Source organism: Anas platyrhynchos, chromosome 8 (genome assembly GCF_047663525.1).
Source record: "Anas platyrhynchos isolate ZD024472 breed Pekin duck chromosome 8, IASCAAS_PekinDuck_T2T, whole genome shotgun sequence".
NCBI lineage: Eukaryota > Metazoa > Chordata > Aves > Anseriformes > Anatidae > Anas > Anas platyrhynchos.
Window position 1 is genome coordinate 13,232,037 of NC_092594.1, and position 27,395 is coordinate 13,259,431.

The window sequence follows — 27,395 nt, forward strand, 5'->3', positions numbered from 1 at the left end:
CGTGCGCAGGCGCTGCCGCCTCCCCGCCGGGGCGGGGCGGGAGGGCGCTGGGCCCGGGCCGAGGCCCCCGGGGGCGGTGAGGGAGCGGGACCCCCTCAGGGACCCCCTCAGGGACCCCGTGAGGGGTGTGGGGGGATCCCGCCTGAGCCCTCCCTCCGGGTCCGGCCCGCTGAGGTGACCCCGAGCGTCTCCTGCTCTGTGCAGCCGCTTCGCCTGACTGGAAACTTATTTTTTTTTAATCTTTTTTCGCAGAGGTTTTCCGTGAAGGGAGCTGCCCCGAGCAAGAATAAGCTCACCCGCTCGCCCCCCGCCCGCCCGGCAGCAGCTCTATATCCCCCAGCTGAATGTGGAGGGGAGGCTCTAGGTGCAGCCCGGGCACGCAGCGGTAAGGCTTTCAGGGGGTGTTTTATGGAAATTGTCATCTCGTTACTTCCAAAGAGGACTTGAAATGGATCAGGGCACAGGGTTTGGCGTGGTTCCGCGGCTAGCCCTGCTGCTAGCGCTGGTGATACCAGGCTGTCATTAGGAGGCCGTGCTGTGCTCCCCAGCCTTAGTGCCAGCAGCCTGTAGTTACCAGCAGTGAGCACATAAATGAGGGGTTTGGGGAGGCCAGCGTGTGAGGAGCTGCTGCTGACACATGCTCTCTGGGACGGGATTCCCAGGCTGTCATGCATACCGCTCATAAGTGCTGCACAGCCAGCTACAAAACAAGGGCTTGCTGTTTGCAGTATGCAGCAGGAGGCAGGGAAGGAGAAAAGTTTAGAAATCCCTTTTTTAGCACACATATGGCTGAAATTCCCAGATCCTCCCCAGCAGGAAGAGGAATAAGAACAAATTAAAATATAGGTGTGACTCAGGAACATGTTCTGCATTCAGAAAGAGTACATACTTAGCTTTCAACAACTAAAGTTACACCTGTACTTGTGTGTTTTCCTGAATTAATTGTGTGTGTTTTTTTTTTTTTTAATATACTTTGGAACTAAGTTACATATAAGACACTTAAAATTATTTTACCTGATACGGATTTTTTACATTGTTTCTGGAAAGCCTGTTTAATCCCTCCTGTGTATATAACAACGAACACCTGGAATTCAGGAACTTTAAAGCCTCAAATGATTAGACCTAAAACAAGTTCCTATGTTCCAAGTCACTTGCTTCTTGTATGACTAAGAAAATACCTAAAAGTTAGGTTGACTTACAGGAAGACATGATTATGAAAATTCTAAGGCCATTGTTTAGGTATGATGGGTATGGGTCCACTTTAAAAGGTCACAAGATTTTAAAAGCCCCAGAAGAATTTTTAGAACAGGTGGGCTGTGGTAAGTGTAATAAAAATGTTTTTAGCTTGCTTTTAGAAGTGAACACATGAATATGAAGTCTGTGTAAGTGAAAAAGACCACCACCACTAGTTGCTCGTGCCAGTTCTTCTGCTTTTGCAAACATGCCAGATGTGATCTTGGTTACTGCATTGTTAAAGATATCGACAGTCAACATGGAAAACGATTAAAATTTAATTGTCCAGAGGAGATAAGTGGAAAAACTGAGCGAGGACTCATCCCCTTCTGCTTTGTTCCTGTCTATTCATCTCAAAATATTTTAAATAGTGATAATCTCTTCTGTACACAATCTTTTTGTTGCAAAGTATTTTATACTTTAAAGTTTATTCCAAGTGGAAATACAAAGCATTAAGAAATAAAACCAGCAGCTCCCAGATGTCTTTTCCTTCATTTTCCCTTCCTTTGCTCACCTTCCCTCTCCCCTGGATAAGAAACCCATTTGCCCGGTTTTATTCTGAAATTATGTCATAGACCTGATTCTTCACTGTCACGTGCCTGGTCACGCACCCAGCAGTTGTACCAAGCCTGTAGCCAGTGTCAGGCACCAGGAACAGATCTGACCATGAAGCTATGGATAATGGTGTGGATGATGGCTGTTGCTAATAGTTGTTGCTAATAGTCTTAACCTTGAGAGATAGTGGAACGGACCTTGACTAACAATGATGTATCTTGGTTTTCTGACTTGTGTCAAGATTTCACGGGGCTTCTGAAGAAGCTGTGTGTAGAGTACATGTCCGTACTCTAAATTAGGGCTAGCACTAGATTAGGGAATGTTCAGGCTGGAATAAGTTCTATATACATATATATTTATATATTTTTAATAATACTGTGTGATAACATTGAAGTAAAATGTTTTTAATTTACAATACCAACCAGCAACAGCTGCTTTAAACTACTGTAGTAGGGAAAATCCACAAACAGCAGTTTATGGAAAGTTTTCTAGCCTGTAATACTTTAGTCCTGATGTTGGAAAAAGGCTAGGAAGAACACTGTGGGGATATTATCTTTAATTACTACTATGAAATTTGCCTACATAAGATGCTCCCATTTATTTTTCTTAGCTCTTCTAGAGGTTACGGCACTCGTGACAGAAAGGGCAGCAGCTGAGGGGTGAGGTGTGCCCTGTAGCCCCTGGTGAAGAGGCAGCGTGCCCAGCTTGATGTGATGCTGCCAGACTGCCAACGTGCAGATGAAGGACCAGTCACATCCTGCTGCAATCCTTAGAAGTGTGCTTGTTGACCTTAGAAGGTCTGGGTTGGATGTATGAGACTGAGCAAGTAGTCTATAAAGGATTCACTGGTAGATATTACAACATAAGGATGATGTCTGAAATTGAATCACTGCTATGTGGATATATATGTTATATGATACGTTTTATATCACTGGACATCAGGAAGAGGCTCTTCTCCGAGAGGGTAGTTGCACAGTGGAACAGGCTCCCCAGGGAAGTGGTCACTGCACCAAGCCTGTCTGAATTTAAGAAGCGATTGGACTGTGTACTTAGTCACATGGTCTGAACTTTTGGGTAGACCTGTGCAGTGCCAGGAGTCAGACTTGATGATCCTTATCCTTACAGGTCCTTTCCAACTCGGGATATTCTATGATGCTATGATATGCCAGCCTTTAAATCTTACAGTATTTTTTTAAATACTTCTTCGTAAGTGATGATAAGACCAGTAAAAGCAGGAGAGTTAGGAAAGTATATTTTTTTAATAGGTGTTGTTAAGTGCAAGTGATTGTCTGAATAATTAAACTTCTCCGGTGCCATTACGGAAATGTACGTGTATGTATGCAGTTTCTGCAAGGTAGGAGTTTTCTCAGGGCATGATTTTGGAGGGGAGTGTGCTCTTCCTGTTTCAGGATGATACAAAAGTGCAGGAACAGTTAAGTATTTTTCATGTTTCAACTTCTGTTAATTTGCAATCAGAAATGAAAACTTTCAGCTTGCTTGATACTTACAATGTGTTGGTTTGTCTCCCCTTGTCCTTTTTTCTCTGCTTACTTTTGTGTCTTTTCCAAGATTTTTTTGTTTGTTGGTTTACATCTGTTTTTCCCATTGGCAGCTTTCATGTCCTGCCCATCTCCTGGACTTGTACTTGTGCCAGGGGTTTTTCGATGACTTCTCTTTCTGGGCACTGTGTAGTATTCCCTAATTCCACTGTTCTCTTCTTAACGTTCCAATACCATCAGGGTGTGTGTGCAGAGAGAGAATACTACTGTTTCCCCTACTATAACTAATGTTTTTTGTTGGAAACCTATTGAATAGATCCTGCCCTCCTTCAATAAGAGAGATCTATTTCCTTTATGGCCATCTAGGTGCCTGAACTGTTTTCTGAGGAAAATCCTAAGCATGATTTTACAAATGTTACCTTTAAAGACTAGAGCTAGCTTAGCTGCACTGTAAAATAAATTTTATAATGGGTAATTTAATTCAAAAAACATGTTGTAGAAAAATAAAATGCAGTGTTATTACCATAATGACAGCTGTTAGGTAAAGCTTTATTTGTACTCTAGTTCAGAGGAAAATGGATGTGTCTCTAGTTTTTGAATTGTGTATTCAGGTCTAAGAAGTTTAAATTAGTTAGGAAGACTTTTTTACCAAGTGTGAATGAGAGCAAGTACTAAATTGTGCGCTTTTTCCTCTTGAATTATCCTGAACTATACTGAAGTGACTGGATGTTTTGTTTTTCATTCTGCTTCTGTACGTGAAGAAAGTTTTCAGTGCTCAAAAGAGGTAATTTGTTGGAAGCATATGTGTGTGTGTTGGTGGAGCATGAATAGACTTTAGTTTTCCATCTTTTGGTCCTGCTTTCAGTTTTCCTTGAAGCCTGTGTGTGTCTGAATGAGACCAGCAGCAAATACTAGAGAATGCTCTGTTAGAATGGGAAAAATTAATTGCAAAAGAATTATGTTTTTAGAAGGCATGGGAGTGAAGGTGGATGAAGGGGAAAGCAAGAGAATAGTGTAGAACTACCTGAAGAAGGTTTTTTTTTATTCTATTTATCTACTTCAAAACATCATTATCTAATTCACTGAATTTTTAGGCAGTTTCTAAGTTTCCCTTAACTTCCAGAAAGGTTGCATGTTATTGAGGATTTTTTAAAGATTTTATTAGGAAAGGACAAATAGCTGGAATGCTTTTTGAAAAGTGGCTGCGGAAAGTGTGCTTCACAAAGAGTTGTGCTGTATCCATTCATCGGTATATTGTGACCCTTGCTGTTCCTGGAGATTTTGGTTATGCACACATGGGAAGGTCATCACAATTTGAGTGCCCAGAATTCTACTACATTTAGTTCTCTTCTGCCATCATTTTAATTTGTTTATAATATTTTCTGAGTAGCTTTAAAGAAGTGTACCTTAGAGTTAATTTGGAAACATTTTCAATGTACGAAAATGTATAGGATGTCTAAGCCTCATGTAGAACAACTTGATTTAAATAGTCTCCTATTTCAATATATATTAGAAACATGGAAAGAGCAACAATTACTTTAATGGTCGCCCTAAACTAAATGTATGTGTTTACATTTATATTTAGTAATAAATACTAGGCTCCAACAAAGATTTTTAAGGTTAATTGTATGTGTAGTTCCCATTTGAAATCACTGCCACTACAGACGTGATTAAATTTAAGTCTGTATGTAATTGGCTTTCTGGGTTAAAGGTGTCATGCAGAATATTTGTTCTTGCAGCAATAACCCGGATGATTTCTTTCTTCTACAGAGTCTCAAAAGAGAAATTAACTACAAAAGATTTATGCATCTGTCTGGTTGTTCTGTCCTCTGCTTGTTTAGTCTTCACTGCTCTGGTTAACCTTCACATAATCACTTAGCCTACCACCCAACAGTTCGGGGTACTTACGTCCCCATCTGTTATACGTGGGATGCTTTACCTACTCTGGTGTGACAGCTTTTCCAGCATTTAATGTCCTGCACTTTGTTTCCAGCAGGTTGAAAAACTGCTAAGTGGATTGGATGGTTACTTTTCTATTAGCTGTTTATTCACCAAGAAGGCACGTAAAGAGTTCCTCTGTTATGTCAGCACCTTTCACACCGCTGTTTAAGGTTAGAATTTTATTTTTTTAATACCATCTGTAACGGTTTGCCGTAACTTTGCTGTCTTCTTGAAGGCTTCTGTATAATTTCGCTTTTCCCTCTGTCATTTCCCTTGTACCCATCCAGCAGCGTGCAGCCCCCTGCATCTTTAAGCCCCTCCAGTCATATGACTCCAGTATTACATTTGGTCTGTTTCTTTGTTTGGTTGGTTAGTGACAGTATCTATTGCTAAATGATTCATAAAGAGCATTTTGTTTTTATGTGAATAACTGTAATGTTAAAGAGATTTTTACTTCACCTTTACTATAACACCTATAGAAATTTATTGGAAATTGATAGAATTACAACTTTTTGCTGCAGATCTATTTGACCAGTTAACATAAACATGTAAATATCATAGTCCATTACTGCAGACACTAATCCGGGTGCTCTCCTGCTGAAACAAATGTTGATCCTAATAGGATTCTGCTCATTTAAGAATTGCACAATTTAATTCTCTGCCCATTCTGTTAATGTCAGTAATGATGCTTCTTGACAGCTTCTTAAAAGCTGTGTGTGAATACTGCCCTATATTGTGTGTGGATATTACCATATAGTCACCATATATTACCATATCTTCATTTACTGATGTTATGAAGTAGAGCCCATTTCTTTAGGATGACTTCAGCTGACTATATGCTTAACTGCAGACTCTCATCAACTGCTCCACCCCAGTACCTATCAACTAGCTCTTTCTCAGCTGCCCTAAAGCAACCAGAGGCCGGGTTGCTCTGCCACCATACAGTATACACAGCTGTGGTGAAGCACAAGGCATTCTCTTGGCTGTCTTACCTGGGCAGGGAGCAGCCATGGTTCCACTGTTAGCACAGAGTATGGAAGTGGCAGTCGAAATCAAGGGTGCCAGACTCGGAGCCATCTCTTTGTAGTACCCAGTGTAGTTGAATAAGGATGAAGGAAGGCTGAAACTTCCTCTTTAAGGGAATATGTGAGCCCGGGTTGTGATGGTCATTGCCCTGCACACAGTTAAGCCAGACAAAGAACATCTGGGACTCTTAGTTCTGCACAGTTCTTCATAATCCCGCATAATACAGGCTTTGTCTTAACAGCCACAGTACAGTCCTTACAGATGACAATTTACTAAATGAGGGAAGATGCAGCCAGGGTAAGAGCATGCCTGTAGGCGTTGCATTGAATCAAGGGGATGGTTATGTGAAGCAACAGAAGTAACCCCTGGAGATTTCGTACAAGAAAGTGGAGATGATGGGGTATATATCTGTAAGTTTCTCTTTGGTCTGGCAAATTTTGTCTGTTGCAAGCTCTTCCCTGCTTTATTTTCTGTTCTTAACAGAAAGGAAGCAATTGCCTGACTGGAGAACGTAAGGTAGCAGGAGAGATATCATTGCAATGAACCCCTGCGTTGATGCAGGTCCAGCTTGTTCAGTTGAGTGAGCAGTTTGCTATGCATAGGGCGTCTGTTGGGATTGGGTACTTAAGTCTCTGTCTCAGCTGGCAGTGTTTTCTTTTAGGATTGGGAAGAGCAGTAAGTTGTGGTCACCAGAAGAGAGACACTGGGAAGCAAAAACTGGCTTAATAAGAAAGTGTACGCGAAGTAGAGAGCACAGTGCTGTATTTTCTTCCCTTTTACCACCAAGGCTTTAAGTGTTTTTTTTTTGCTGGTATAATTAGCAGCACTATTTGTCTTCTTTGGGGGAAGAGATGAATTGGAGGTGGGATACCGAAGCACAAAGAGATGAAAAATAAGAATTATAAATACTATTTTTGTTGTATTGTGTTGTAGAAGCTCTAGTCAGAGGCCAGGATGTCACAGTGCAGAACAAAGTGATGAACTATGTTAGTTCAGAGTCAGAATGATAATGTTTTGGGTAGCAAGCAGTAGCAAATAAGGCTTTGATATTATTATATTGCTCTGATTTCATTACTTGAGTCCCACAGAAATATCCTCGCTGCTGCTAGAGAGCAGGTTTCCTGTGTATCAGCAGAAGATTAAGAGCCATCTGCATGGAGATGCTGTGTGTCTGCACTTCTGCTGGCTCTTTAATCATTGAAGACACACTGTCATGCTTCCCAGGGCCAACACCCTCTTATAACCACTGCCTACCTTTGCAGCTTCTTGCAGAACAGACGGTGTTGGTAACACAGAAGCCTTTTCTCTACCTTATGTTTTTTGCTCCCAGTCCCACTGATCTGGTAGGAGCTCTTTGTTCTTACTTGTCTCGTCTGTCTAGCCACACTTTTTCCTTGTTCAGGTTGTATAGTGCAGTAATGCTCTATTTTCAAGTATTTAAATCACTAATGTCAAGGGGAGATGTTTCCCTGCATCTTTAGTTTACTCTGAAGCTGAATGGAATGAGAATGAGAGCCATGTCATTTCACACAGGCTACTTGGGACCAGTGAAGCATGTCTCTGGCCTTTTTCCTTACATACCCAGCATGTTTGGCTGAATTGCAAATATTGTCAGCAGAATTGCTGTTTCATAGGCTTACTTAGTATTAAATTGTGCTTAACTGTAAGGCAGGCAGAGATATTCTGGGGGCCAACGTGCTCTAGACATCCCCCCCACCTCCTCCCCAAGGAAAAAAAGAAATTAGCCTAGAGAGCAGAAACATTTCTGTGCTCCTTTTGTCTGTTGGTATTTTCTGGCCCTGTTCCTTCCAGTATTTCCTTTGAAATGATCTCACCAGACATATCCAGAACATACCAATTGATTGGTATATTTTGATTCTCTCTCTTAGTTTTTAATTGCTGGGAGGTTTCTTCCTCTTGGGCATGAGCCTAAGCCACCACCTGTCCACAGCTCTTTTCAGTGCTTGGGCAACTGTCATAGCCTTCTTGCTTCTTGATACCTCACCATTGCCTGAAAGAGAGATTCTTTAGCATGGGCTTCGGCCTCTGTTGTGTCTGAAATCTAATTTCTATGTATCTTGCTAGTTGCCACTGAAAACAATATTGCTGTGGCAAGAAACTGTACAGAATGACCTTGTCCTAATGGGTTGTGTGCCAGAAAAGAAAGCTGGAGCAGTGAAATTGGACTTTAGCACAGCTCAGTTTTGAATCATTGGATTTAAACAAAACCAAACCATTTTAACATGGAAATTCTAAGCGTTGTGTAAGAATGGTGTGTTATTTTGCCAATTTTTTTCACAACCTATCCTAACACCCAAGTCAGCTGAGTTGTATTACGAATTTGCACAGATTTAATCCACTGAGTTGTTCAGCAGATAGAATCCCATGAGTCTTTCATAAGAATTTCATATTGCTTTCCTTAAAAAGCAAATACGTCAGTGGAGTCTTTAACATATAGCACAAAAGTCTCCTTTTACACTGCAGTACTTCAGACTTTAATACCCAAAGGGTTAGAAAACACGTAGTGATCTGGAGTGCAAAGTTGCTAATCAGAATTTTTTTCAATATAAAAACTAAAAATGTATGAAGTACTAAATTGTTTATTTAGTGTAAATTCAAGTGATTCCAAAATTTAGAAGTATATATTAAAACTTATAATCTGAGTTGAAGCAGGCATTATCATGCTGGAATTTTTTGTAGCCAACTTACAAATCCCAGAAAAATAAGGTTTGCATGGAAAGTTCTTGGCAGATCTCTCTTGGAACAGTACAAACTAAACTGCTTAACAAGGAGGCATTCATTATTTCTGTCTTGCTACCCTCTGTTATTGTGGAGTCACCAGCTGTAAGGTTACTGGCATCTTTGAATTTTTCTAATAAAAAGCATAGGGAGCAGTCATTTAAGTGTGGTAGTGAGAGATCTGTTCTGTATTTTAGGCTCACTTTCTTTTTTAATAGCTGCCATGCTTTATCAACCTGAGCTAGTGCATCGCCTGCATGTTCTCACAGCAAACAAAGTTCAGGAAACTTGCTGAAATTCGGGACAAATCTGTGGCTTTATCTTCAGAGCTTCATGGTCCTGCAACCTGTGATTAAACAGCCTGACAACTTAGGGCCACAACGTGTGAGAAGTGGAGGTTTGTCTACTTAGTGTAACTAAGTGGTAAATAGTGATAAATGGTTCATAGAAGCAAAAGCTCAAGGGAGTTAAAGGGTTTCTTTTCTTGAGCATTTAGTGATATAATCTCCTTTTTTTTTTTGGTAACCTTGAATACTATAGTCTTGTATAATTGTTGTTTATTAGTAGTTCCACTTACTCGGTCCTTTCAAGGCCTCAGCTTTATCACACCTTAACTGTATTTGCTGTTATGCGTAGTCTAAAAGAGACAACATTCTCTTTTATGCTGTAAAGCTTAATTATACATTACTGAGTTTAGATATATCCCATAAGATAATAGTTCTTCAGTTTTATGTTTTCATATTTAATAGTGTTCTTCCTTGCTGAGCTGTGTAAGAATTACATTTATGTGAAAAATCCATACGTTATCCAGTATTTGGTGCAGTGCCATTCTCTGATCAGAGGAGCCAAGCTATGTTCTGAGAGTGTCTTCACTGGACTTAGAGGGGATGGAGTGGAAGCTGTTTTCAAATTCAGGAATAATTTCTACTTTTTAGGTTTGGATTTGAGGGGATATTCTGAATTAATGTGCTGGTACCAGCAAGTGCGAAGTTAGCTGAACTTGAACTCGGAGCTCAGTTGTTTTGTCTGAACTGGGTTTCTTAGAAGAATGTAAATAAGAACAACCTGAGAAACCTGTAATTAGAGCCAAGCTTTGACAAGGTATGTGTTCAGAGATGGACTACTAAGGCCTAGGGTGAAGTTAATTTTCTATTTACACAGATTGCTCCTTTTCTTGTTTCCTCAGTCCATCTTCAAACTGATCCATGGGGCTTTGGTTTTCTCAGATTAGGATGTAGCATAAAATGTGTTACTCCCTTACATCCTAGGCACTTTATGCCAGGAGATAGGTATAAATAACTCCAAGACTTGCTATTCAGTGCTGTTACTCTGTCATTCTTAAATCTCTGCATTTGTGTTTTGTAGGATGACTGTTGCACATGTATGCATACAGTAGCATTTGTCTGGGAGGGCAGTTCATCCTTGCCGTGCATGAATATCCAAGTGCCAGGATAAATTTAGTTAAATGATCACATCAATGGTAATTATTTGTATTGATGAAGCAAGAAAAATAACTGAGCAAATTGAAATATTGGAATTTTAACATGTGCTTTCACACATTGCACAGGTGTTTTAACTCAATAAAATCTGAGTAGTGCATTGGTTCTGTAATGACTCGATTGTGGCATTTTTAGCTATATTGAAATACATTTTAAGAAAAAATAAAGAAGTTCTACTACACGGGAAGCTATCTTATTTCATCTTCGCATAGAAATACTTACAAAATGATTATATGAAGAACTAAAGGGGCAGAACTATATTTGAAGTCTTAGTTAAATGACACTGAATCATTGCTGGCACTAACGGTGCTATATAATGCAAACCATTTGTCCACTATAAAATTGTTTTTCCATTTCAAATTTCAGCATGGTAGCTTTCTGTTGATAGGTTCTACATGGAGTTAGGTGTTGTCCGTATTGGTGCAGCTGGCATAAACACTCTATTGTGTATTCTGGCTATTAGGACAGAAAGGTAATGCTGCTAAGGCCACATCCAGATTACTTTTTTACCACTATGTTATTTGTTACAGCTAATGAAAACCATGGCCTCACAGGTGATAGGAAAACAAACAAACAAACCTTTGGGCAAGTGATTATACATTATTTAGTACAGAGGAACTGGCAGGAGGCTCTAGCCCTGCTTTTCTAGCTTCTCAAATTTATGCATATGGTGTTTATGAAAAAAGTTATGGGAAAAAATGAGTGTTAGCCATAGCAAATGTTAACAGTTGTTTTGCTCATTCTTTTCTCTGTGTAAAAGAAGTAAACAGGAAAGAAACACTTCTAGGGAAGGAGCAGTGAAAATGATGCACATATTTTGGAGATAAATGAAAGTAATAAAATGTTTTCCTTTTGAGCTCTGGCATTCTTTTCTGTTAAAAAGTCATGGACAAAGGGTCGACTCAGTGACCAGGTATCTATATTGCAAGAAAATGCTTTTGGAAAGGATTTTAGCTGAAGATGCAAATTTATTTAGGTAAATTAGTCACAATTACTTCATCCTCTGTTTTGCTTGGAAGTCATGTACAAAGTATTTAGCACGTGACTAAGATTTCTGCTAATGAGAAGAATGCCAAATAAGTTACAGGTCTGCAAAATGAACGTCAGAGATCTTCACGGTGAGTCAGTGGAAAAAATTATCCCTGAAGTGTTTTTTTTTTTTTTTTTTTTTTAATTGAACTATTAAGACTGCATTGAATACTCTGTGTAAAGGGTAACGTTTTAGATTTTAAAAATCTGTAGGCTAGAGCCCAACAGTAACAGTCACTCTGAGCAGTAGCAGACTGACATAAAGGAAGCTTTTGAGACTTGAATCCTAGAGCTGTGTAGCCACCTAGCCAGCCGCTAGCAGAAAGTACAGGCACTGGAAGGCTCCTCTGTTTTGTAACAGCTGCCACTGGCTGCCAAAGCCAGGAGTGGCAGCTGGCAGTCAGCAGCAAAGACAGCCTGAATTTGCCTTCTACCCTGGCAGCAGTGAGTTAGCTTTTGTAGATTCATTTAGAGCCTTTCTGTGCCCTCTAATAATTTCTGTGTGAAGGATTCAAGTAGGCCTTCATGGGTAGGCAGAATAGGACAAAACGTATTGTAGGGAAATAAGGTTAAACGCAATGATTAATATTGGCATAGATTTTAAACAAGACTGGTAAAAAGTCTAGTTTCTAGCAGCTCCCTTGCATGTTTCCCAGTGCATTCTTAGTCCAGCGATTTCTGTTTTCAAAATTAGTAATGCTGGTAAGAGCTTTAGTGATGTCATGGACATTTTTATCCAGTTATTCAAAAAGCTTATAATGGATTTTTCTTTTCAGTCTGCCACAGTAATGGATCACAACTGTCCCTGTAGTGCAAATGCAACATACCAGAGCATAAACTCTTAAGTTTATTTGACTTGCTGGTTAACAAGAAAGGGTTTCATCTCTTAAGAAGCAATATGGTTGGAAAGGGTTTATTGGGGAGGGAGGTAGAAATGCACGTCAAACATAGGTCATCTACCTTTTGTAGAATACTTCTGTGGATCTCTGCTAGTGTCACAGTCACATAATGGAAAAACATGAATAAAATTTTACTCTAGCCACCTAAGGAATTGTACAGTGTAATAGTTGGATCTGTAACATTAATAGAGGAAAAAACTGATGACAGAAAAAAAAAGCCAAGCTGAGAAGCCCAGAAGCAGTGTGTTTTGTAAACATGACATTTAAAACTCCTAAGTAAAACAAGAAGCAGTAAATGAAATAAAAGGAGAAACAAGAAGTAAAACAAAAATACAAATAGCAGAAATAGGTGATGATTACTGCTTCTCATCTGGCAGGCTTAGCACAGAAAAATCAATACATTCTGTACCTGTGGGAATCTGGCATTCAGTGCCAGAGCTTCAGGGTAGGACTGCTGTTTGCTTTTTAAAAACAAACAAACCCACAGCTCAGTAATATACTTTAAGTATTCAGATTTAAATAGACTTGCATTAATTCCAATTTTACTGCAAATTTCTGCAGAGACTAATGTCAACCAGTGTCTCCATAGAAAGTGGCTATTCAAACAAAGAATGCTCAGGAAGCCTAAAAATCTTAGTCCAGGCTTTCTTTTACTTATTATTTACTGATTTTTTACTGATTATTTACTAACAGGAGTTGCCTGTTTGCATTAAGCAAAATTAAAAAAAAAAAATAAATCTGGGCCTCAAAATAAATGTAGTGTGTTAAATGTCAGTACTACATCAGGACAATTTATATGAATAATAGCAAAATTGACTAGTTAATGGTTAGCTACCATTGTTTATTTTTAGATTATCTAGTTTTTTTTTTTTTCCTGTGTGGTTGCTTCAAAGCTGTAATTCAGAAACCAGTGGAGTCATTGACTCACTGATTCATTCAGTCAAAGAACTATTCATTAAGCATGCTTTGGCTTTGAGCTGCTGTTGACTACCTTACCTACAAATCTGCAAAATGGCTTCTAAATCCCTAAACACGAAAGAAGCAAACAAAAACAAGAATTTTGTAGCATCAGGTTGAGCAGACAAAGGGCCAATCCCTAAAGGTGTGTTTGATTCCATGTGGTCTGAAAGGCAGCCTCCTTCCTTTTCCCCCTACCAGCAGATGTGTTGTTGCCACCACATATAGGTGCTGTGGCATGTGCTTTTTTTTTTTTTTAATTGCAGGGAATCATTCTGTAAGTGACATCATTGTGAATTTCTTGCTCTTTATCCTGATCCATAGGATACATATGCAGACAATTAAAATAATACCATAAAGAAAACCTAAAATACCACCCTTGATACATTCTTTTGAGGCATAATTTAATTTTTAGATTTGTCAGTACTGCCACTTGCCACTTGAGGGAGTGACGTGTTAGGCTCTATTTTGACACTAATTTGAGTCCATTCTCAGAATGTTTACCTACACTGGGAGTTCACTCCATTTCGAAGATGCAGACTTTGCATGAGGGTATTTTCGCTACAAAGAAAACTTAAAATGTACCGTATTAAAACATTTTGGACACGTACCTTTTGAGGTGTATTTATATGTTAATCAGACCCTGTAAGGAACTTGTGAATACCTTTCTTGCCAGATTCTTGGAAAGCTGCCTACAGGTTGTGTTCTGGTAGAGGTTTTAATTAATAGGGGTCGCTCTGGGCAGGTATCACTGTGGAGAGCTGCTACAGCTAAGCAGCTCCTTGAAATGCTTGTGATACCATCTCTGATTTACTATGCACAACACCTGTTTCTTCTGAACATGCCTGGGAATAGAGGGATTTTAGTCTCCTGATTTAATCCAGTCTTGTGTTACTGAATTATTTACTGTTTACAAGTGATGCAAAAAGTCTGTTCATACTTCTTCTATAGAAGGGCTGTGAGATGTTAGAAACTGTAGGGCAAAGTATCTGGTATTAACTTGAAGGCAGGAATCCAAGATGCCACACTTGCTTTCTGTGTATTTGATATGGAAGCCATGAATGAACATGGAAAAATCTTCTTGGTATCATTTAAAATAGAACAAAAAGTGGCATCCTTTAATGTTGGTAATTTGTGTTTGAACGAGTTTTCATTATTTACCTTTTCGTCTGTAGTGAATATCTTCACTATTCCAACAGAAAATTGTATAAATTTATGAATTATCTGTTGTGGTGAATCTGTGTCAGTATGCATTAGCTCGTTTGCACATGTGGGTTTGTGTGTGCTCTATTACATTGCTATAACATTAACTCCTAATATTTGTTTAAGAAGTTACTCTCAAGAGTCATATTAATTAGATAAGGGGTATATTTGGACAGGGATTTTTAATAACAATACTTGATGGATTTCTAGTAACCACACATGATAATTTTTGTAGCAGCTATTGTACTGTAACACATGCAGCATAGAGTGTGATGCTCATTTCACTGCTAAGACAAGGCAATTGTAAAGTTTTAGTGCTTTAAAAAATAACAACGTGACTACACAAAATCCAGATGCTAGTACTATTTTTTTAACATGACCTGGAATCCTTAAGATTTTTGATAAAGATATCCCTGGATAAATTGTGCAGAATATGCTTAAATGATTGTCCTAATTATTAATGGCTTTCTAACAGGACTTAAAACCAACGTAGTTCAGCGAGTGTTTGAACTAACTAGTTTTCAGGAGGAAGGATACCAAGACAAAACTCCCATAGGATTTTTAAGGGTATCTTATCTGGGCATATTTTGTACAATCTGGTGAACTCTAGAGGTACAAAACTTGAAGTTCAAAATTTTATTTAGATGTCATTAGCAGCATCAAGAGCTGGAAGAATGGGAATGAAATTTGCCAAGGTTATCTATTCTTATATTTTTCAGCATTCTTTTTAAAGCTTGGGAAAGTGAGAGGAATAGAACGTGTATTAACAACAGTCAAGACAGGCTTTCTGTTTGGACAAGCTCCATTTGTGTTATATTTATAATCGTGTGTTACATAACAGTGGTGTTAAAAATGCAACGTAACATGTGCGTCTCCAAAATTATGATAAAAAAAGTACCTAATCAGAAAGTATCCATTATTAACCAAACAGCGTTCTCGTGGAACAAATACGGTGTTGAGCAAAAACTGCAAGTCATGCATCCCAAAATGAATCACGGAATACACCCACCAGCTACATTATTCCTTCTGCACTTGGCAGCTCAGAGCGTCAGGAATATGCACGAAGAACAAAACCAGTAAGGAGCTGTGCTATGTGTGGTTGGTATTAGCTGATCTTAGGAGTTTGGGTGTAATTGAAGCGAGAACTTTTCTCTCATGGCAGGTTGAGGCAGAATGGTAGCTTTCTGCAAAACAAACAAGTGATTTTACTATTATAAAAAGTTATTTTAATGTTCTTTATATTCACTTGTTTCTGTTAGGCTAACATTTCTGTCACAGAAATCTACTGTTAGCAAAGAAGTAGAAATAGCTGATACCCCAAATAAAACATCCCATATGTATATGGTCTTTATAGAATATGAAGCATATTGAATATTGTTCAAATATTGGTCTTTATTTAGCAAATGATGTTTTGAATTTCTGGAAAGGACTGCTCAAAAATGGAAGTAAGAACAGGAAATTACTCCATGGTAGAAGCTTTCTGGGAGGGAAAAAAGTCAGTGCAAACAAAGAGGAATGACAGAGGCTGAATTAGGGAAAGGTGGAGATTTTCAGGCAATGAAGAATGCAAGGAGTGTGGGTAAAGAGCGTCTTGACTTTTAGAACTTTCTATTAGAACTTTTTCGGTTCTAATAATATCTATTTAATCTTTCCAATATCTTAACCGTGTCCTCTAGTTGTACCAGATAATTAAAAATCCCTCAGACCAAACCCTCCCATGTGCACAAGCTTGACCTTGCTCCTGTGAGAAATCCACCACAATGGAATCCAGCGTAGCGTAGGCCAAGCCGCTGTGTAAGCGTGACTGGATCCTGAGAGGTGCAGAGCACAGGGCCAACTGCTGCTGGGGCGCCTCACCTGCCCGCCTGCCCCAGCTTTGTGTGCATGTTTGAACACTGTTCCCGGCTCCTCTGGTCCACTTGACTGCCACAAAAGTTGGCGGATGGGCTGCCAGCATTTATCAGCTGCTAGCAGGAAGGCAGTGGTGGTGGTCACCAACTTTCTGAAAGCTGCTGCTGCCCTTCTGCGAAATGTGATAAATTCTGGTGTTCTCCAGTGTGACATAGCAACAGGATAAGTACAGTGTGCTTATTACTGAAATAAAGTCGTTTCCTTGATTGCCATATATGAACAGCTCCGTCATGCCCTTGTACCTGTTTTAAGTGGGTAAATAGACGTGCTAGGCATTTATTTAGCGTATTTTGCGCCTCTGTCACACGCAGTGATGTGTTCTGCGAATAACTCGGTGTGTGTCCGCGGCACCTCAGGCAGCCCCGAGGCGGCCCGACACCGCTCCTCCCGGCGGGCCGCCCCCCGCTCCCTCGGCTCTCCCTTCCCTCAGCTCGCCCCGCCCGCCGCCATTTTGTGAGGGGAGGCGGGCGGCGGGGCGGGAGGCGGTGTCGCTGCTGTGTGACGGGGAGGAGGAGGAGGAGGAGAAGGAGGAAGGAGGAAGGAGGCAGAGGCGGCGGGCTCCCCCTGGCAGCACGGAGGTGGGGGTGCGGGCAGGGCGGGGGACGGCTGGCGGCCCGGGAGGGGGGCAGCGGGGGGAATTTGGCTCCCAGCCCGACAGCGAGCGGGGCGCGGCATTCCCCGAGGCCCCCGGCATCGGCCCGTGTGCCCGGGCGGCGGTTTTAGCTAATCCGGCGTCGCTGATGGTCCTTCCTCGTTCAGAATTGCTTTGAATCGCACAGGGGACAAAAAGCTCTCTGTAAACACGGGGGTGGCTTCCTTTGCCTTTAGAAAACTGGTGTGCAAAGGCGCTGACGGATTGGTGTGCATGGCATGATTTGTTCCGAGTAAAGTTACAGTATTTTGTGCTTTGCTTGTGGATTGTGCTATACCGAATGATCACTGAGAGCATCTGACGTTTTCACAGAACTCACAGAATTTCTAGATTGGAAGAGACCTCAAGATCATCGAGTCCAACCTCTGACCTAACACTAACAGTCCCCACTAAACCATATCCCTAAGCTCTACATCTAAACGTCTTTTAAAGACTTCCAGGGATGGTGACTCCACCACCTCTCTGGGCAGCCTGTTCCAGTGTCTAACAACCCTTTCGGTAAAGAAGTTCTTCCTAAGATCCGACCTAAAACTCCCCTGGCACAACTTAAGCCCATTCCCTCTCGTCCTATCACCAGGCACGTGGGAGAACAGACCAAGCCCCACCTCGCTACAGCCTCCTTTGAGGTACCTGTAGAGAGCAATAAGGTCGCCCCTGAGCCTCCTCCAGGCTGAACAAGCCCAGCTCCCTCAGCCGCTCCTCGTAGGACTTGTTCTCCAGGCCCCTCACCAGCTTCGTCGCCCTTCTCTGGACTCGCTTGAGCACCTCCATGTCCTTGTAGCGAGGGGCCCAAAACTGAACACAGTACTCGAGGTGCGGCCTCACCAGAGCCGAGTACAGGGGGACGATCACCTCCCTAGCCCTGCTGGCCACACTGCTTCTTATGCAAGCCAGGATGCCGTTGGCCTTCTTGGCCACCTGAGCACACTGCTGGCTCATATTCAGCCGACTATCAACCATCACTCCCAGGTCCATCTCTGCCTGGCAGCTCTCCAACCATTCCTCTCCCAGCCTGTAGCTCTGCTTGGGGTTATTGCGCCCCAGGTGGAGGACCTGGCACTTGGCCTTGTTGAACTTCATGCAGTTGACCTCAGCCCATCGGTGCAGCCTATCCAGATCCTCCTGCAGAGCTTTCCTACCCTCAAGCAGATCGACACACGCACCTAACTTGGTGTCATCTGCAAACTTACTGAGGCTGCACTCAATGCCCTCGTCCAGATCATTGATGAAGATATTAAAGAGGACTGGCCCCAGCACGGAGCCCTGGGGAATGCCACTAGTGACCAGCCTCAAACTGGATTTGACTCCATTCACCAGGACTCTTTGGGGTCAAGTTTCAGAATATATTGTTACAATTACTTATGGGCACTTAATTCAGCTTCCTTGTATTACAGCAGGGGCTTAGCAAATAGGTCACGTAGGCGTTTGCTTTTTCTTTGATTCCCTGAACAGAGCTGGACCCCAAGTGGATTGCAAAGTTTACAGCTTTACCAAATTTGGGTGAACTTTGAAAAGGACAACAAAAGTAGTGATCTTGGGAGGGTGTCATGATAAATTTCATGTCAGTTTCAAGACTGATGATTTTGTTTGTTTTTAACAATTTTCTAAACTAAACTAGAGTGGGTATTTTGCGTCTATGTGTCATTTTAGGAACAAAACTTTCTGAGCATTTCAATATGACTAACTAAGTTTGTAGATAGTGAAAATGAAAAGTTTTTTTTGTTTGTTTGTTTTTTTTTTTTTTTCATATCAGAAGCTAGGTGGATGTCTCTGTTTTGTTCCATGCTTCCATTTTGTTTTAAAGTATTACTTTACATTATATCAACATGGCAAAGACCAAAATCGTTTAAAGGATTATCCTCCTACAACTTGTTGAGGATTAAGGGTTGGTTCCTAGGTTTGAAAGTTTATTTCTTCAACTTCTTACCTTTCTCAGTGATAGTAGTTTCTAACATCTAACAATTTTCTTTCCACTGTACAGAAACATGTTTTTGCCAAGATCTGTTAAAGTCAAGAGGAGTGCTGATGAGGACAAAACTTGTACAGCTAAGAAAAATAAGTTGTCTTCTGGAAAACCTTTGTTAGAGGAGAATGCTGAGCTCCAAGACTGTAAATCAGTTACAACAGAAACTTCTGCTTCAAGATGCGATTCGAATGAACTTGTACAAGAATGCACAGAACCTGTAGCTATTCCATCAAATCTTGGTTTGGGTAATACATCTTTGGGAAAGGACAACCAAAATACCAATGAAGATGGCTCTTTGGAAGAGCCCATAAAATCCTTCAGCAAATCCCAGCGTTGGGCAGAGCCTGGAGAACCTGTATGTGTTGTCTGTGGTCGATACGGAGAGTATATCTGTGATAAAACAGATGAAGATATTTGTAGCCTGGAGTGTAAAGCCAAACACCTTCTGCAAATTCAAGAGAAGGAGAAAAAGCTGAAATCTGATCAGCCCACAAAAGCAGAATCTCAAGCAGAAGCTGACCTGCTTAATACCCCTTATTTCTACAAAGATCACTCCTTTATTTTAGGCTTGCAAGATGAGCAGGTTGAGAACCTTAAACTGCAATTAGGTATTGCAATCCAGGGCCAGCAAGTTCCAAGACCCATTATAGAGTTTGAACACTGTGGTTTTCCTGAAACTTTAAACAGCAATTTAAAGAATTCTGGTTATGAAGTCCCAACTCCCATCCAAATGCAAATGATTCCTGTTGGTCTGTTAGGGAGGGATATTGTGGCTAGTGCAGACACAGGCTCAGGAAAAACAGCGGCCTTCCTACTCCCTGTTATTATGAAGGTTTTAAAAGAGGTAATAAAACTGCATGTATTTAGATAAAGTGGTTTGCAGCTCTGTCTCCAGGATTCTCAGTGTAATTGAGAATGTAATTGCAGTATTTTTTTTTAATTGGAAATTGTTTATTTATTTTACTTTTGACTGATGAGCATTGGTTCTTGGGGTGTGTGTGTGTGGAGTGGTCTGTTGATTATTTTTAATGACTTTGAATGTTTTTTCACCTTGTTCAGGAGCTAAATCATCTCCATTAATATTACTTAGTGATGGTTTCTGCTTGTTAAGAAAGCTAAACACATTTTGAGGTAAACTTCCTAAATGACTTAAAATAGGAAATGCAAATGATTCCAGGTACTCTGCAAGTAGTTGTTGCAAGATTGTAATGCATCAGGTGACTTAAAAAAGATTTTTGACATTTATATGATTCCTTGGAGTAATTTGTGTTGAAATAGTCTTAGCTGACCATCAAATAACTACGGTAATTTGGGGTAATATAACTCCCCATATCATCTGGTTTTACAAAGAGCTTGTAATATAAGAGGGGAGAAAGCAGTTAAGAAAACCTGTGCTTCAGAAGAATGTGAATTTATGATGAGAAATAACAGCAAATGGTATTCTGTACCTTGTATATTAGTTCACTATTGCTTTAGTGGCTTTATTGAAAAAGTGATGAATTAGAATATATTTGAAAATTCTATACCTTATTCTAATAGATGTTTTGGACTGTTTAAATGTCTAAGTAATTTAAAATATATAAATACATATATAAAATTAAAAAAAAAAAGTAACAATCTTCAAAGTACTATATATCATTAGGGATTATACAGAAGCATTTATCAACAGGAGTATTATACTCTAGTATCTCTTCTGTCTGATTATCATTAAAATTTGCATGACAGTTATATTCTTATAATGGCAAGCACAAAATTGGATTCTCAATGATCAGTATTTTACTACAAGATCTCTTTAATTCTCCCTCTTTGGGATACACATTGATGTACTTCGCAAGAAAAGGTTTTGTTTGTTTAATACAATTTTCATTTTGATGTAACAGAGAAATGAGGCATTAAGAACATAATGGTAATCTGGTTATGAGATAATATTTGATGGTTCCTGTCTTTTCTTCATCTACTTAGAAGCCTTTTTTGTGTGGTGGTGAGTTTTCAGTTATTTCCAACTAGGCAGCAGTGTTTAATTTAACCAAGTTCTTCTGGATACAAGTATTTAACTATGTAGCTTCTCTGATAATGCAGCAAGAAAGGAATAACCTGCTTCTGTTGGTCATTTGTAGATATTCCAGTTGAAGAACAGAAAGAAACAAATCATGGTCCAGAAAAATACTGTTCCTGTAATATCAAGGCTTCTAGAAGCTGTTTTTGCATTCTCTCTAGATAGCTAACGTCCTGTATTTTGAGTTCATGTGGAATTTATTCTGAATTTCTGTTGTAAATTCAGTGCAGTAACTAAAATACAAAACTAAACAAACAAAAACGAAACAAATCCCAGCAGATTTCTTTGTTTCTGGGCCTTTTTTATTGTCAGGAAGCTATTCTAACAGTGCACTTACTCATTATTTTTTGTTTTCAAAAGTTGAGTAATTGAAGGGTAGACTTCCTTGGTATATATTGTTTCAGGTATAATCCCTTTCTATATTCTGTCTTCAGATCACACAGAAAAGATATTAGCAGTCTAATTGTATCTGCACTATATATTTTGTATTTTCGTTTTCTAAGATGTAATCTTGAAAGCTTTTAACCTAAGAATTAAAGCAATTCTGAGTTCAACATATTTCCTACCTCCCCCTCCTTTCTAGGCAGAAACTCCATCTGCCCTTATTTTGGCACCGACACGAGAATTAGCAATTCAGATAGAGAGACAAGCTAAAGAACTGATGGTTGGTTTACCGAACATGAGGACAGTTCTCCTGGTAGGAGGTTTACCACTGCCACCGCAGCTTCATCGTCTCAAGCAAAGTGTGAAGGTAAAGACCACAGTGGGGAAAGGTCCTTTGGAGAGTTGTGTTTCCGTGATACTCACAGCAAAGAAAAATGTTACTGTTTACGTATATATACAAAGATGCGGAGTTTTTCCTGAATAAGTGTAAACTGCTAAAACAATTGTTAACTATTGAAATTTTTACAATAATACTTTTTCACATTTTACGTTAAACATACAGTAGCCTTTTCGGTTTTGAAAAAGATTTGCGCATAACATTCCACTTTCTAGGACTGAAACATGCCATTTTATTAGTCACAGAGTTGTAGTTTACAGCAAAAATAGTTCTTTTTAATGTAGATTACAGTGCTGGTATTTAGACATTACCATTAGAATACTAAAAAGCCATTTCCTTTTAGGTCTTCATAATTCATGAAGTTATCTATAAAAGTTTCTGGAGTTATTTGAACATAAGTAATTTAACTAATTACTGCCCTTCTCTCCTTAATGCTGTAACTTTATAGTTTTTCTAGGACAATCATCTCTCCTTTCAGGGAATTTTTAACTCCTGTTATTGTCTTTTTTTTTTTTTTTAAGGTTATAATAGCAACACCTGGAAGACTTCTAGAGATCTTGAAGCAAAATTCTGTTCAACTTCATGGCATAAAAATTGTCGTCGTGGATGAAGTAAGTTTTTAGTTACGAAGGCTGTATTGCCTATGCAGAGGTCCTTGAAGAGTCACTGTGGGTGCCTAGTCAAAATGATTAAATGTAAAGAATGCTTGCTATAAAGATAAAATACATTTCTTATGTATGAGACAATTTCATTTTAACAATTTTAAATGCGTTTGAACAATGTATATTGTTTTGGCTACAGAGGGCTTGCATACCTGACAGCTAGGATAATACTGCTAGACCATTGTGAACCAGTTATTTTTAATTTTCCCATGGTAGCTTTTCTTCTAACTCAAAGTACTCCGCATTTGGATTATTACATGCCAATCATACACATTATGTGTATGTTTGAATTTGAGCTCAGGATTTTGCTCTTTAGTAAGGAGTCTGGTACAGACCTAGTGTTTTTAACTCAGGTGGACACCATGTTAAAAATGGGTTTCCAGCAGCAAGTGCTGGATATTTTGGAAGACATCTCTCATGATCATCAAACCATCCTGGTGTCAGCCACAATTCCAGTGGGCATTGAACACCTAGCAAATCAGCTTCTGCACGATTTTGTAAGAATAACAGTCGGAGAAAAGAATCGGCCATGTTCCAATGTTCGCCAGATTATTTTGTGGGTAGAAGAACCATCTAAAAAGAAGAAACTGTTTGAAATTCTAAACGTAAGTGTAATATTTTTCTCATGACAACTTACAAAAGTGCTTGTGTGTCTTTACAAAGCTCTGTTAGGTTCTCATCTTTAATTCTGATTGGTATGTAGTGAGGAGGTGGAATGATGTTGAACATGTAACTGCACTAACTATTTCAGTGGTGCTGCAATGCAGGAACTTTAGTGGCAGTTTTAGGAATTACTCCAACCCTGTCGCTCACACCTCCTTTTCTGCAGCGAACTGAGTTAAAAAAGACAACGTTGATACTTTTGTGATTCACAGAATGGCACCTCAAAGATTTGCACTGGTTATCTGTGAATAGAGGAGGAACAGGATTTTCTTAAACTGTCCTAGTTGCTTTATGGCATAGGGGTGGTTTGTCATTTTAAAGATCATGGAAAAAAAACAGAACAGTGAAAGCGTTTGTGTTTTTTTTTTTTTTTTTTTTCTTGAATCTTCTTTGTATGGATAATACAGACCTTAATTACATATGAATATATGAATATTTTAAGAGTACTTTGGGGAGGGTGGCTGAGGTTATGCAAGAAATAAATAAGAATTTTTAACTGAACCTCAAAACTTAAAGGAAGTCAGAATTATCATGTAGCTTTTTTTTTTAAAGAAGGCTTCAGAGTGTATGCATTGAGAAAAATTTTGGTTCTGACTTTACAAATAATTATATGTTTATGATGTACAAATTTGTGTAGTTCCGTGGCTGGCATCATTTTCCTTCTTATCTAGAATGTAAGAATATTTATTCATCTAAAAGTGTTGTTACTATTAGAGATAATCAGTAGAGATTGAATCCAAGTTTCTGATGATGAGCGGCAAACTGTTGCAGTACCTTCTTCTATAAACTGTTTTATTTTCCAGGATAAGAAACTCTTCAAGCCCCCAGTGTTGGTATTTGTGGACTGCAAGTTAGGAGCAGATCTGTTGAGCGATGCTGTTCATAAGATTACAGGACTACAGTGTACATCTATGCATTCTGAAAAGTCTCAGGTGGAAAGAACAGCCGTATTACAGGTTTGTGCCTCATATAGTACAATGGTTTTGATAGATTTAAAATGGCCAATGTAGTTTTAAAGGTGGCATAATTTGAATGAGTTACATCATAATTTACTGCTTTTCTGCAGTAAAACCTGCAGTATTGCTGGGGGAGAAGAGGAAGATGGATGGGACCAGGCAAAATTACAGATGAGACCATTTTAAATGTAGATAAATACTGGACACTACTATTTCCTGGGCTATTTGCTTTGAAACAGGAATTTGAAGATGCATTTAACCTTAGTTGATGCTTTTTTATTAGTATCGTGGTTTTGGTCTCTCTCTCTATCTCTTCCTAAATGATACTCCTGTTTAAATCAAGAATAAAAGGGGGCCATTCTTTCTTTCACAATGAAACAAAATCATTGGTCATCGTTACATCCAACATACAGATTTGTATATTCTCATCACCACTATCCCCTGTGCCTTAACAGATATATAGATACTGTCTTCCATTTCCATGGGCCTCTCTCAGTTCACAACATGTCCGTAAGAACCAGCAGTGACTTAGGCCCCATCTGTTCAAGTGGTCAATCAGGACAGGAGAAGCAGCTTGGATTACTGTGTTCGCTCAAATCCTTGTGAGGTTAGCTCTTTGTTGCTTCTGCAGTGTCTTCCCAAACCATACAACTTAGAATACAGGTTAGTTTCACCCGTCTCCTTGAGGCACACACTGGATATCCCCATCTTTCTACATCAACCACCAAGTGCACCCAGGTCCTTGAGCAAAGCCAATCCCACAAATAGGTTTGTGTTTTCCTAAAGGAGAAGCCACCCACAGTGCCTTCCCCTACTGCTTCCCTGTGTTTACTGCAGGGAATTTCTCTTCCAACTGTATGTAAGAGCTTGGTGTTATACCACAACTCTATGAGTAACTATAGCCTATGATTGGATGTGTTTGAAATACAGATAAAAAATAGTAATTTTTGTTTTTCTTCACTTGCCAGGGATTGCTTCAAGAAAAATATGAAGTAATAGTAAGTACTGGAGTCCTCGGACGAGGGCTTGACCTTGTCAATGTCAAATTGGTAGTAAATTTTGACATGCCTTCAAGTATGGATGAATATGTACATCAGGTAAAAATAAAAAAGATTGTATTAGTTATTTGTCAAAGCATTATTTGAAAAGTATCCTGAAATATGACATTCACTTATGGAAGTGTAAATTGAGATGCAAACATAAAGATAATTTTTATCTTCAGAAGATTGTCAAGATTGTCTTTATAGTACAGTGGCTTGACTGTCTTATATGTTTTTATGCAAGTTACTAAAAATTCAGAACACTGTTCTTGCATCTCCTGTATGTTGCCAACAACTAGAACATTGTTCTTAGATTACTTACAATTGCTTGCAACATTATTCTTTCCACTTTGTACTGTCTTTTGTAATTGTATACATATGCAGAAACCAAAGTTTACCATGTTTTTACTGTCTGTCTGAAGAAAGGCCAAACAACCCTCTTCCTGCTGCAGCTGATCTGCAGTGTGGGGTATGCATGTAATACAACAGAGGAAATTTAATACTTTTTCATTCTCTCTTCTTACTCAGTATCTCCTCTGTCTGGTCCAGTATCTCCTGTGTCTGATTTTTTTGTGTGTTATGTGCCTGAGGATTTCCTGTTTAAAAATAAGTTTTGTGAGTTGTGTGTATTTACATATATGTAGTAGCAGGTCATGAGAACTGATTACTACCCTCTTTTTGCCATTCTTGAAGCCACTGTACTCTATAACTCTGTGTACAGTTTTGAGGACATCACTACAAGAAAAGCCAACCAAAACCAAAGTGGAACAAATCCAGACAAAGTCAGGGGGGTGGTGCACGTGATACATGAAGAGTGGTGAGGGAGCTGTACTTGTGTGGGCTGGAGAAGAAAAGGCTAAGGGGAGATTTAATTGCTGTCTTCCATTTGGTAATGGGTGGTTACAGAGGAGACAGAAACAGACTATTCTTGGAGATGTACTGTGAAAGGATGAGAAATAACTTGCTGCAAGAGAGATTCTGACCCAATGAAAGGGAATGATGGTTTTCATAAAGAGAGTGGTTAGGCAGTGGAACAAATTGCCCAGGGTGGTTGTGGGAACTCTGTCCTTGGAGACATTGGCAACTCAGGAGGACGAGACCCTGAGCAACAAGATCTAACTTGGAAGTTATCCCTGTTCTGAATAGAAGGCCTCCTAATCTACAGTATTCCATGTTAATAACTGCAGTTACTGTCTGGCTTTTTATTATCTTTCTGTTTAGATTTCAAGCAAGTTGTAAATAAAAAATGGTCTTTCCCCACATCAGAATTATGCCAGTACTACAATCCTATTTCTTCTCGTAAATAAAGAGTCTTAGATTCTTCTCTAAATTTTAATACTAATTAATAGTATTAAAAATAGGATAATACTAAGAAATACTTTTAAGTCATGAGAACACTGAAATAAAAGCTTTTTTTTTTATGGTAATATTTGTACATATCCTACTTGATGTACAGGTGTGTGACATTTACTATAAGCGTTTGATTGCCTATATAGGCTGTATCATGCATCTCAGTATCAACATTGGACTTCTGGTAAGCCCCATAAGCAAGTGATAATTTTAGGTGCATTTCAATTACAGCTTCAGATGTTCCGAATTTAGGAAGTGAGTGTATCAAATCTTTGTGTTTTGGGGATGAGATAAAGAAATTTGGCCTTTTTCATTAACTAACGTTTGCACCTAAACCTGTTTTACAATAGGAAATAAAGGAGGTATGAAGGAAATCCATTTGATACTGATAACTTAAACTGAGTTTTTGCTTTTTCAGGTTGGAAGAGCAGGGCGGCTGGGTCACAGTGGAACTGCAATAACTTTTATCAATAACAACAGCAAGAAACTCTTCTGGGATGTTGTGAAGAGAGTAAAACCAACAGGCACTATTCTTCCCCCACAGCTGCTTAATTCCCCATATCTTCATGACCAAAAGAGGAGGGAACAACAAAGACTTAAGCAGTTACAGAATAGTCTTGTAACAGGAGATAATATTATGGACATCATTAGGAAACATGACAAAAATAATTCTCAGAGGTAACAAAGACATAAGTATATTTGTAATTATAATGGAAGTGTGGCAAAAAATAAACATAGAATTATGATGTCTTGTATATTGCCTTTTTAAAAGGAATTT

General features: G+C 39.3%; 1 protein-coding gene and 2 long non-coding RNA genes across 10 annotated transcripts; 2 read left to right on the top strand and 1 right to left on the bottom strand.

Annotated features, from left to right (window-relative positions):
- Positions 1–8: 8 nt before the first annotated feature.
- DDX59 (DEAD-box helicase 59) lies at positions 9–27,372 on the top strand. Of its 8 annotated transcripts, none has more exons than XM_038182669.2 (9): positions 9–76; positions 253–385; positions 19,125–19,953; positions 21,749–21,916; positions 22,468–22,557; positions 22,962–23,213; positions 24,075–24,227; positions 25,196–25,324; positions 27,036–27,372. In XM_038182669.2, exons 2-9 carry the CDS (start codon positions 345–347, stop codon positions 27,297–27,299), a joined length of 1,926 nt encoding a protein of 641 aa, XP_038038597.2. In that variant the 5' UTR covers positions 9–76; positions 253–344; the 3' UTR covers positions 27,300–27,372. The 8 variants fall into 8 exon arrangements, 7 of the variants coding, with proteins under 7 accessions (XP_038038597.2, XP_038038602.2, XP_038038596.2 ...); XR_005267350.2 differs by lacking the exon at positions 27,036–27,372 and adding an exon at positions 24,683–24,834 and having other exon boundaries at positions 34–174; positions 25,196–25,330; XM_038182668.2 differs by having other exon boundaries at positions 36–174.
- On the top strand, positions 7,607–10,604 carry LOC140003015 (uncharacterized). Its single transcript, XR_011810916.1, has 2 exons — positions 7,607–10,094; positions 10,359–10,604. It is a non-coding gene; the product is annotated as an uncharacterized lncRNA (long non-coding RNA).
- Positions 15,666–16,768, bottom strand: LOC119717567 (uncharacterized). The gene is made up of 2 exons (XR_005267351.2): positions 16,315–16,768; positions 15,666–15,764 (listed from the first exon to the last, which is right to left on the bottom strand). It is a non-coding gene; the product is annotated as an uncharacterized lncRNA (long non-coding RNA).
- Positions 27,373–27,395: the final 23 nt, after the last annotated feature.